At 37.1% G+C, this 12,909-nt stretch overlaps 1 protein-coding gene across 1 annotated transcript in view; it reads right to left on the bottom strand.

The window, feature by feature from the left end:
• The window catches only part of LOC125274987 (cytoplasmic dynein 1 intermediate chain 1), an 85,622-nt gene extending 77,162 nt beyond the window's left edge, over nt 1–8,460 (bottom strand). Inside the window, 7 exon segments of the mRNA XM_048201590.1 lie at nt 695–754; nt 5,199–5,204; nt 6,123–6,189; nt 6,192–6,209; nt 6,835–6,949; nt 7,038–7,151; nt 8,136–8,460. Of these exon segments, the coding sequence (XP_048057547.1) occupies nt 695–754; nt 5,199–5,204; nt 6,123–6,189; nt 6,192–6,209; nt 6,835–6,949; nt 7,038–7,145 (374 nt within the window). The 5' untranslated portion in view covers nt 7,146–7,151; nt 8,136–8,460.
• Nucleotides 8,461–12,909: the final 4,449 nt, after the last annotated feature.

The raw sequence follows: 12,909 nt of genomic DNA, 5'->3' as shown, positions 1-12,909 counted from the left end.
AAGAAAACCTTATCTTGATAACCTTTGCTGTGGAAAGTAGTAATATTAATTTTATTTGCATTTCAATTCATTTTAATATCACTCAATGGTAGAAATGGCCAAGATTCACTGGAGGACCCTAGTACGGGACATATTTTATCATTTTTAACCATATGCTGGGTTGTTTCAACCCAAATTTGGGTCAAATATGGATAAACCCAACCATTTGGTTAAAAATTTTATTTAAAAATGTAACCCAGTGGTTGGGTTTGTCTATTTTTGACCCAAATTTGGGTTGAAACAACCCAGCATTTTTTAGAGTGTAGATGCAGGAAATCCCACTATATTTATTTATGAAATTTGCACAGCGTTTGGAGGCTATTATGTGAATAAAGGTTGGAAAGCCAGTACTTTTTCAACTGGAAGTCTGGAACCCCTTGAAATTCACTCCCTGGACCCACATTTCCAGCCCTGATTCAACTTCCTTTTTCAAATTCTAATTGCAATTTTGCATTCTGTTTGCTCAATTCAAATTCAAGAATTCATTTACATATCCCTGCACAAAAAGCCAATAGGTGTCCAAAGAAATGCATGTACACATCTGTGTGTTGAAAAATGTTTGTACATGCACATGTAAATGCGTATGTGTATGCATATAAAAGTTCAGCAGATTCGAGTAAAAAAGAGAAAGAAAGAGACAGAGAGGAGGAGATACCCGAGCTCAGAGTCAGCCTGCAGTTGAAGAACAGAGGGGTCAGTGTCCCACTGCAAGGTCCTGGAGGGGGCGGCAGGGGGTGTCACGCAGGGGACAGGAGGGAGAAAACATGCAAGATTAACCTCAGCAGAAACAACACCATCATACACACAAACATAAATATCATAGCGCACACGCCATCAAACGACACGCCACATGCAAGCCAGGAGAACAGTGAGAAAGGACCAATCAAATCAGCACACATAGCGATGCAGTTCAAAGCAATGCTGAGGAGGTTTATGCATCATGTACATGTAAGATACTCATGTTTATGCACTTTCCAAAGAATGGATGGTAGAACTGGAATGCATGACACTGTAGAAGATGTATTATATTAAAATGATGTTAAAATAGCATGGGGCATATGATAACATTCAACAGGTCTTCCTTAGGTTACAATATTAAATGGTGGGATGGACATATGGGATGTGTTTACTATGGAAGCTTGTTTCCGCCATGAAATAAAAAAAAAATAAAAAAGGTAATTGCGACTTTTTATCTCACAATTCTGACTTTTTTCTCGCAATTGTGAGTTATAAAGTCAGAATTGCGAGTTATAAAGTCATAATTGTGTGATATAAAGTCATAATTGCGTGATATAAAGTAAGAATTGCGAGTTATAAAGTCATAATTGCGATATAAAATCAGAATTGCGTGATATAGTCATAATTGTGTGATATAAAGTCAAAAATGCAAGTTATAAAGTCATAATTGTGTGATATAAAATCAGAAATGCAATTTATAAAGTCAGAATTGTGAGATATAAACTTATAAAAAAGTTGCAATTACCTTTTGTATTTTTTTTATTTAGGGTGGTAACAAGCTTCCATTAGTTTACAGTGTAAGTGAACAAAAAACAATAAAATATAAAATAAATACCCTTACAAAAAATTCCACAGTAGTCCCATGTATTTTTTTTTTTTTTTTTGGACATGAAACTGTACATTCCTTAACCCTAGGTTAACATTCCCATATGCATACTGCAATATCAGTATCACTGATTTGTCGAACATAGTTCGCCACCTGTTTAATGGCTTGTCCCACTCTTGTGCATCATTTTGTCCTCTATAAACTTTTCAGTCCATAGAATAAAACGGTCTCTTCTTCATCTAAATGAATTAAAAATGAACACGTTTTCCTTCGCTGTTTGACATTTGCATTCAAAAATCGCATATGTCTGCGTAGGGCTCTGTCCTAAATGGCACACTTCATTTGCACTTACAGTCTTGTGGACTTACTGTACAATAGCCGATGTGCGTGTGATGGTGAGATCATGAGACCGTAGGGTGTCCTAACTGTCATTTAAGGTTTCAGAAGAGTGAATGCGAGCGACCCCTTTGCGGTCGATACACACCCCTCGATGTGCACATTTCCCGAACCCTCACTGAAGTGAGCTCCATAGCAGTCTTCTCCCTATCAGTCAAAGCAGCATTACGTCATGAAAGTGCAGACTTGTATGAAGGCCGCGAGTGTTTAGGTGAGTCCCATTGGGGACAGGGCCCAGGTACTACATTTGGTTAAGAACTTATTTTGAGAAAGTATGTTCTATATAGTATGAATGCGAGAAGTATGAATGAAATCTGGATGTACTACATCCACCACGTTGGATTTATCACGTGACCTACGGCATGTGAAGTATGAATGAAAGCCGGATGTACTACATCCACCACATTGGATTTATCACGTGACCTACGGCATGTGATGTATGAATGAAAGCCGGATGTACTACATCCACCACGTTGGATTTATCACGTGACCTACGGCGTCAGCAGCACTCACAAAACCTATAGGCAAAGCGTGAATTTTTTATCATATACCGGAACAAGTAATGAAAGGGTGCTGACCTTGTAAACTTTTTTCTTCAACCTTCAGTACAAGTCACAAACATGCCTATTAATTTTTTTCACTAAACTTACACAGTCAGAGAGGTAGCGTGTCAAACTGACACTCTGTTTTACCAGTGATGACATTTAAAAACTATATTGTCATTCACATCGTTGCAAATGGCTCCAATTTAACCATGCAAGAGGAATTGTTGAAGTCAAGGCTCAAGGTAACAGCAGGCATCAGGCAGTCACACTGGGGGGAATGATCTAAACTGCTCTGCTTTTTTCAGCTGCCAATAAAATACAGTGTGCCTTGACTTTAATAGCAGAGCGAACACAACCCCTTCAAAGGGGTTCATGAGATTCTGGGTTACGGTTTTGTTTGGATGCATACCTTTCATTGTGTGTGTCTGTTTTGTTCTTACTAATGCCACTGATCCCTGACCTGGTAGAGGTTAAGAGTTGCAGATGGAGACACTTGAGGCCCGTTCACACCAAGGACATTGACTGTAATGATAACGATAAAGATATAATTCTAAAAATCCTTCTAAATGTAAAAGAATAAATCAGTTTGAATGAATGAGTCACTCATAAAGACTTCACTTCTTTCATTACTGGATGAATTTGGCTGTTTGAAATAGCACTAATTGAGGGAACAGCCATTTGTAGTGGTGTCCAAGTGCACTCATTCAATTCAATAATGAGTGTACAACTGATGTACACTCAACGACTAGAGAATACCCTTAATGCACTGAGAGTCGTGGCGAATGAATTCCCATGCCTCGCCAGAAGATCACGCCCACATCCACTTTCCAAACCGCTGGTCCAATGTGGGTACAGCGTAATATCATACAGGTATAAATTCCTTTTTAACTAATTATTAAATTGTTTAATTAAGGTTATACATAGTTTCCACGACACAGTTCAAGATGAATCTTTTCATTGACTACTGGAGCTGCCGTTTTGCAAGTTTCAAATGATTATTAAACAGCAAGCACAAACTATGCAAAAGCGGCAGCCCTTCCGGTACACTCAGTGCCTGAATTCCCTCATTCGTTTTCATTCACTCCTTCAAGTGGACCAATGCAGGGAAGATTGAATGAGGATACAGGGGGCAATTTCGAACACAGCCTCAGGGTACGTTTACATGACAATGATGTACCAAAAATGGAAAAGTTTTCCTTTGCATTTTTCGTATACAGACAACACCATTGTCAAAAACATCCCGTTCACACTGATCCGCGAAAACGACAAAAAACGCTGTATTATTCTGCCAGTAGTTGGCGATGTCACTTTGTAAAGAAATACATGCCTGTAGACTGAACATGTAATATGCACGCGCAAATTCGTGTTTTTGTAGTTTACACGGAGACGATAACGGTATCATTTTCAAAAACATGCACTTTGAAACCCGTTCTCAAAAGTTTGTGTTTTCAGGCCCCCAAAATGCCGTTTTCATGTAAATGAACGCATAAAAAGTTTTGTTTTTAGTTGAAAATGGTGTTGTGTAAACAGCCCTTTAGTGTTTTTGAACTAATCTCTTGAATGAATGATTCAAAGACTATACATTTTTTTAACAGTCACTTGTCACCACCTACTGGTGTAAAGATGTAATTGATACAATCTTTATTTGAAGCATCAAGTTACTTTCAAAAGGTGATTTACTCTATTTTGACTGCTACCGTAGACATCAGTGTTTATATCTGAACTATAAACGTTTATCCCAGTGCTTCTGTGATAATGATAGTGTGTTGTTGAAAAGCGGTTTCATACATTTACATGACAACTGCTTTCTCTGGCTCAGCGCCAACGCAGATTTAAATGTTCGTTGTGATTGTACATGTCAAAGGTTATTCGCTGTCATTTAGGAATAAGATCGCGGGGGTGAGTGTTTGAATGAGATTGCGGTCTTTTAATGATTAATCGTGCAGTTCTAACTGACAGACAATTATAATCTATTCTGCTTCTATTCTGACAAATAAACAGCGAACGCTTAGAATAAACAGAACTATATCGTCCGCCGATGTGGGCGCTAATACTTATCTCTATAGTTATAGTTCTTGGTGTGAATGGACCTAGAGCGGGACACCATTACAACACACAGTCCTGACCTCGCAGCAAAAACAACTCACAAAAACCCTCTGACTATCATGAGGCAACGGTCCTGTATAGCTGAAGATGAAGTCTTGGAAATATCACTTCAGTCTAGTGACTGTTAGCCGAGTCGAGCCCCCTGCAGGGAGCGATGACAGGGACAAACGCACACATCATGTGTCAAACGTGCTGCACATCTGCATTACGCAGGCTTAATTACAGGCCAGAGCAGCAGTTCCCCTTTCCACATGACTGCAGCTATCGGTCTATATTTCAGAGAAAGAAAAATGAGACTGTTAACAACCCTCACCGCTACCGTCACTGATACACTCTTGGTTGTTATTTTTGGTGCTTATGGTAAAATCGATCACTTTATATTACAAATATTTCTTTCACATTAAATTGATCAGGCATTTTCATAAACTCTTCATTTCAGTACCGGTGAGATTAGGTTTTATACCTAGACAAACTGACAGGTGAAGTGGAAAATCAGAAATGAGCACTAAATGAAACACACAACAGGAACCACAGACATTGATTCTTACCTATATCTGTTGATCCAATATAAAAAGACAGAGAAACATGACACACTTGTGTTACATAAATGCGTAAACACAAGCCATTAACATCAAAACGCTTCTAGTTTTTGTAAAATAAAGAATAGAACATTTGATTTCTAAAATGGCATTTAAATTTTTATTTAATGTTCCTGGATGTTCCACATTATAAAATTAATACAATTATTATAAAATATATATATATATATATATTTTATTTATATATATTTATTTTTTTTTATATTACATTATCATTCAAAAGTTTGGGGTCAGTAAGGTTTTTTTAAAGAAATTAATACTTTTATTCTGCAAGGACACATTAAAAAGATTTTTTAAAAATTACAGTAAAGACTTTTATATTGTTACATAAATTTACAATTTCTAATAAAAGCTGTTCTTTTGAACTTTAAATCCATCATAGATCCTGAAAAAATTGTATCAAGGTTTCCACAAAAATATTAAGCAAATTTGATAATAATAATAATAATAATAATAATAATAAGGAATGTTTCTTGAGCAGCAAATCAGCACATCATATAATGATGCTAAAAATTTGCCATCACAGGAATCAATTACATTTGAAAATATATTAAAAAATATATTAAAACAGTTATTTTAAATTGTAATAATATTTCATAATATTGCTGTTTTTACTGTATTTTTTATTAAATAAAAGCAGCCTCGGTGAGCATTTGGTTACTTGGTGACTTATTTCAAAACAATAAAATAATTTTTTACCAAACCCAAACCTCTGAACAGTAGTGTATATAATTAATTAAAAATAGGATTGAATGGATACAATGGATTGTTATTGATTATAGGAGAAATTGTGTTTGTTTCTAAAATACTGTAAAAACATAAATGATTTATCTCTAGATAAATGCTTTTTATATATTTAGGTTGGTTAAATACCTTCCAGCTGCTGCTCCATCCACAGAGTCCTGGCTGCCCGTCTCGCTGGGGGTGCTCATAGACTTGATGGGGACATTGGTGTCGGCACTATTTAGAGACAAAAAGATTATTAAATCATCATTTCAAAAATGAACCAGCCACTTTTTAAACAATGTTAGAAAATTTATACTGAACTACAGTCTATACACAATTAGATTTCATTAAAAAGGCAATGTTGTGAGTATGGAGTCCATGTTTGTAATGTACAAGGCTCTGCACTAGATGGCGATAGTAGCAGAGAAAGGGATTACAATGACCCACAAACACAGGGGTGAGATAATACAGACCAATAACAAGTTAAATTTCTTAGTTTCTTCCTCATGTTTCCATTAGGTAATGTCTTTGTGACCTGCTGAGTGGATGAAAAAATCTAGCCTTAGAAATTACATTACCCATTACAAAACCATTTTGACAGTTTTAGTAATACAGTGTGGTATAAAGGGCTAAAATGCAAAATCCAAGAGGCAAAAAAACTGGGAAAAGCCTACAGAATAAGGGGTTTGGATGAAGTCCCATTCAAAGCCATGAAGAAACCCAGAGTACAACACAGCCTGATCTTGGCAAAGGTAAAAAGGCAACTTTCTGATGGGTTTTTGGAGGCAGGCATTGTTGAGTGAGCTGACTGCGGTGCAGATGGATATTTCAGTGCGGTCCAGTGGTCTGTGTACTGTACCTAATGGAGGTTCGGGTGAGATTCCAATGCTCTGGAGGAGGGCCTCCGTCTCCCTGCGCTTGCGGTCCAAATCCGAGTCCTCGGGAGCAGCTTCCGCTTTCTGTTGTGTCTCTGACTGTCCACGTTTGCAAATACACACATACAGTATGTTATGTTCTATTCTTACCACAGTCTGAATGAGTCTCATTAAAATGTCATCTCACCTCTTTCTTCTTTTTTTCTTCCTCCTTTCTCTTTTTTTCCTCTCTGATTTGTGCAAGGCGCTGTTTCTTGCGCTCAAGTTCGGCTTTTAGGTCACTCTTATCAGCCATTTTGTCCTGCGACACAATAATTACACCACAGACCCACAGTTTTGCACATCTGTCCCGGTGTAAGCAGGGCGTATGGAGACTACAGTAGGTAGAACTATTTTTAGACTCTTTGTTCAGTAAAGGCAATTGTTAAACATTCACTGCTGCAGTGAAAATCACAGTTACAATTAGGAACATTTGTGTTTTATCCTTGTAATCTAATAAAATCATGATGAAAAACTTATTATAAATATTTATGAGGCATTTGAAACCTAGTTTGATCCTCTAATACAGCAAAAATAAAATAAATACTATTGTTTATAGGGTGTGGCCTATACTAGGACCCATGAATAATATTTCTTAATATCATTTTTGATTACATCACAAATTAAGCCTTTTAACTAAAAGCGTACCTAAGCTTAACTAATGATAAATGCATAAATGTGATGAAATGGAGTGGTAATAAAAACAAAACAATATCAAATTGTGGGGTGATTTTTTTTATTATTATTAAAGCTTAATTAAAATTCCATAAATGGCATAAAACAAAATGGAAATGCATTAGGGGGACATACATAAAATAATTTAAAAAAATAAAAACATACATTTTTAATGCAAATTTTCATGCAAACGTCACATTTATGAAGTGCTATACATAAGGTTGGTATACATAATGCTACATTAGGTTGAATATCATGTATCATAATGCTAATTTTGCTGTTATGACACAAGCAGATTCGATTACTGAGACTTACAGAATAAACAATTATTGAAAATCCAGTTATACTTCACAGATATAATGATACATTTGGACATACAAATTATGTCAGCGTGGCTATTGCTAACAGTGGGTACCAAGAGAAGCACAATGACGTCATAACTCATATGCTATTATGAAGTCATCAAGCATAAAGCATGAAACACAGCGCGCCATTACAACAAAATGCACATATGAAACCTGACGGTTATGTGAGGATGAGAAACATGCACCCGGTGTGTGACACTTCCTACCTGCTCCCAGTGTGGATGCTGCTGTCCACTGTAAATATGCTGTATCACTGCTGATGTACACAATCTGCCACCCGCTTTAATACGGCCCTTGATTTAAAACATGTCTGAGATTATACGATGCGACCATTTAGAAATGCAGCGAAACTGTTGGCAAAATTGAAGGCTAATGGCCTACATTTTTCAGAGAAGGCAGATGCTCAAACACCGCCTTGCAACCTCGAGATAACTAAAAGATCCCACCTCGCTCTCCCCTTCCAAACGCTGTCAATATAGAAATAAATTAATACACGACAACAGTGCCACCCAGCGGATATTATATTGCATTGACGACGTACAAATGTAAACATTGGGTTCTTAAAGGGTTAGTTCACCCAAAAATGAAAATTATGTCATTAATTACTCACCCCCTGCCGTTTTACACCCGTAAGACCTTCAATAATCTTCAGAACGCAAATTAAGATGTTTTTGTTGAAATCCGATGGCTCAGTGAGGCCTGCATAGCAATGACATTTCCTCTCTCAAGATCCATTAAAGGTACTAAAAACATATTTAAATCAGTTCATGTGAGTACAATGGTTCAATATTAATATTATAAAGCCACGAGAAAAAAAACAAAATAACGACTTATTATATAGTGATGGCCGATTTCAAAACACTGCTTCAGGAAGATTCGGAGCGTTGAATCAGCGGTTCTGAGCGCCAAAGTCACGTGATTTCAGTAGTTTGGCGGTTTGACACGCGATTCGAATCATGATTCGACACACTGATTCATAACGGTCTGAATCTTCCTGAAGCAGTGTTTTGAAATCGGCCATCAGTATATAAGTCTTTATTTTGTTTTGTTTTTTGGCGCACCAAAAATATTCTCGTCGCTTTGTAATATTAATATTGAACCACTGTACTCACATTAACTGATTTAAATATGTTTTTATTACATTAATGGATATTGAGAGAGGAAATGTCATTGCTGGCTATGGAGGCCTCACTGAGCCATCGGATTTCATCAAAATATTTTCAATTTTTTGTTCTGAAGATTAATAAAGGTTTTACGGGTGTGGAATGGCATGAGGGTGAGTAATAAATGACATTATTTTCATTTTTGGGTGAACTAACCCTTTAAACCAGGTTAACCAAGAACCAATAAGCATAATCTAACCTTGCTGAGAATAAATCCCCAGCTTGAACCAGCCTAATATGCTTTATTGGTCTCTTCTTGTGTTAGTAGCATATGGTCTAGTTAAGTTTCTCACCAGCTAGTTTAAAAAGTGCCCCAATCCCCTTTAAAGGTAGGGTAGGCAATTTGTTTGTTATACAGGTTGAAACCGGGTGTGCCTCATATGTCCTGAAAAGTGAAGCTGCGGGCTCTTTGATCGCCCCCTGGTGGTTGGATGCAGTACAGGTCATAAACCTCGCCCTCTCAATGCAGACGAATGAGACTTAAGTCAAAACATAAAAATAAATTTTGCTTCAAATAAAATTTTCCGAAAGATGGTTTTGGTCAATTGAGGTAGTTATTATCACGCTGATATATATTCAATTGTTCGTTTTTGTGTTAAGTTTGATTTTAGCTAGTAATTTGGTGCTATAGAAATGGGGTGTGTCGTCATGATTCACAGTTGATTGACATTTTGTCTGAGGACTGTCGGAGCTTCGAGGGGAGATTGAAGATATATAACTAACTATTAATTTTCGATTTCTGTGTTATTTCACATCGACAAAAGAAGATGTTCAGCAGTAAACTGTACTAACCGACCTACAGGATCTGACGGATCACTGAGCTTTTCTCGGTAATGTTAAATGTGGGCTTTATAAGCTAATTAATAAATGTTATTAGTTAAGATAACACACCTAACGTTAACCATGTCGGGAAAAAGCAGGTGATCGTTATCTGGCAGTTACTAATTATTTTTATGGGTATAAAATAATAATTAGCAAGATAAAACTAATGATAGCGTACTCTAATTACAGCAATCGATCTCCTGTAATGTTAGTTTAACTTTATTTAAAATGGCACAACCGTTTATGACATTTTAGAGTTGTTTCTAGTGGCATATTACATAGAGTTTATCTACTGAATTTGCTGTTTCAAAAATATTATTGCTCTAGAAACAGAATAGCCTATTATTTTATGGGTAGAATTTTAAATTGTGTATAATTTATATAGCCTATTTAAAATACATCAATGATGACGCAGTCGTCTGGGCGGAAGTTTGATACCGCGACTCCGCCTCCGGGCTCCACTGACGATTCCTTCTGCTCATGCCCAGGCTCCAAACTTTTTTTTTTTTGACATTTTTGTGTAACGTTTTGGATTCAGTTCATTACAATGGAAGGAAGCGGCGTCACAGCGTCCATCTTTTTTTACAGTCTATGGTTGAAACACTCTTCACATCCTGACAGAAATCAATAATAGAAGTGGTCTAAATATTATAACGTCTTGTGTGGAAGTCTCAGGACCAAAAAATGTTCATCCAATCATTGCATTCGGTCCCAATACAATGATGTGATGTCCTACCTGCCTGTCAACATAGGGTACAATGGGGCTAAAGGCGCCGCGGGGCAAAAGGCGCCTTTGATTTTATTTTTCTCTAAACCACTAGATGGCACAAAAACTTGCCGCAGCACTACCCTAAATATCCGCTTTTCAAGACGCACATGCAAATTTGTCTGATCTTTGATGCGATCGCGGGCAGCAATGCAAAGTTTATTCTGAGGTAGTTTGATCTAATGTTTGATGTTTTTTTTAAATGTTGTTGATTTAAGTAGCAAATAAGAATCCATTAAATTAATGTTTGTATTTTCAGACAAAGGTCTTCTTAATGATTTTACTTTAATGGTTTTGTTCAAGGTAATTCAAGCAACACTTTTTCAACAACGGGTGAATATGTAAAAGTATGGTATTTGGGGTAAAAAGCGCCCCTGCTGTTGGGGCAAAAGGCAAAATAATTAACATGGTAATGAATAGCTGGCTAACTTTTCCATTTCTTAACATGACATGGTTAAATTCACTTAGAAAATATCATATATCAAATTGTGTATCCATCTTAGAGATAATACCCATATTTATGAAACAATCATATTTTAAAATATATTAATCATATCATAATAACATATCATTTATTGTTACTACTGTAAATCTATAATAAATAGGCTATTATGGGATCTCCTTCAATGCTTTCAGAATCTTTACTTTTTAAAATAATTTAAAATAAAAATGAATTCTTTTATTTATCAAAATAAACAGAAAATAGTACAAACTTTGCTAAAGTGATTCTTTTAAACAAGTATTAACCGAGTCATTATTAAAAACATATTATTTTATCTAAAATATTTGTATGAATACTGTGTGCCTTTTACCCCATGTGTGGGGTAAAAGGCCCCCTCACCACCTCTTACATTTATAAGATTTTTTAAACAAAATTAACCACTTTATTTAATTTTTTTTCACAGAAAATATGTTGCTCCATCAATGTTCAATGCAAACATATATTTTCCTGCAATCATATACTTTGAGAGTAGTGAAAAGCACAATTTTTCTTAAGGTGTGCCTTTAGCCCCGTTGTACCCTATGTATTTCCATACCACCATGCACCCTGCTGGTAGACACAGTCACCGAGTGCCGTAAACAAACAGAAGCCACCTTTTACAGTTTCTCCTGAACCAAAACAACGAGCTTGTGCTGCGTTCACACCGTTTCATAAGCATAATTATGAGATGGCAACCCGTGACGTTCTACCCGGAGCTGTTCATGTCCTCAGACACGGATTTATGCATTTCTATGTCAACAGTATCAACGCTGAAATTAATCTGCAGCAGTCAGATGGTACAAGTAAAGCCCAGAACACACCAAGCCGACACCGATGAACTAGTGGTGACGAAAGCAGACTGTGGGGTTGGCTCACGTCGGCAGCGTCTGGGTCCAAAGTTGCCTTGACACACCAAACCGACGCTCAACACCCGACGGCCAAGTAGCACGTCCATTCTGCACCTGCGTAAGAAGAAATGCCTTTCCGTCCCAGCAGGTGGCAGTAGCTGAACAGCCAATCAGAATGATCAGATGGCCCGACTGACCAACAAGCTCCGACGCCGATTCAACATGCTGAAAAAAAGCCGATGAGGACCAACTTTAGCCGACGGTGCGGAACACTCTGAGTAAAAATGCCTGACGGCCGACCGCCGGCTTAGTGTGTTCCGGGCTTAAGAGTACTCTAAGTTGTTTACGTTCATTATTATTGTAATGTTATGTGCTTTGAGACATGAGGTAATTTAACGCCCTCTTTTGCAACGCTTTGCAGACTCTGCTGTGCGTGTTCATGTGTTTTGGACAGCCCTCTTAAGGGTGGGTAGGATCTCATGCCTTTATAGCTAACTTGCTATTGCTAGCCATTCCGAAATTGCCTACCCTACCTTAAAACCCAGAATGAGAGATCATCTAACGAGCATGTGTAACAGACATAGGCTAGTAAGAGCTGTGCATGTAAACCTCACTCCCCTGATCTCAAGAGGCGCTCTAGCAACTGATGCTAGAGACTGCAGTATTTCGCCTCCTTGTTAGAGTGCCTGCCTCCCATGTAGCGGACCCGGGTTCAAGTCCCACTTAGAGCAGGCAGTTCGAATAGAAGGGGTTACACATGGGTAGTTTTAGAGTGTATTTTAAGCAAATAAATTAATTCAAAACTTTATTTAAAAAACAACAACAACATAATAAATATGCAAGAAACAAATAAACATTGCAGTAATGGTTAACTTTATTTAACAAAGTGGTGTTTTGGGA

The sequence above is a fragment of the Megalobrama amblycephala genome, linkage group LG9 (genome assembly GCF_018812025.1).
Source record: "Megalobrama amblycephala isolate DHTTF-2021 linkage group LG9, ASM1881202v1, whole genome shotgun sequence".
NCBI classification, from domain to species: domain Eukaryota; kingdom Metazoa; phylum Chordata; class Actinopteri; order Cypriniformes; family Xenocyprididae; genus Megalobrama; species Megalobrama amblycephala.
The sequence above is the reverse complement of the archived record's forward strand: the minus strand, read 5'-3'. Positions and strand labels throughout refer to the sequence as shown.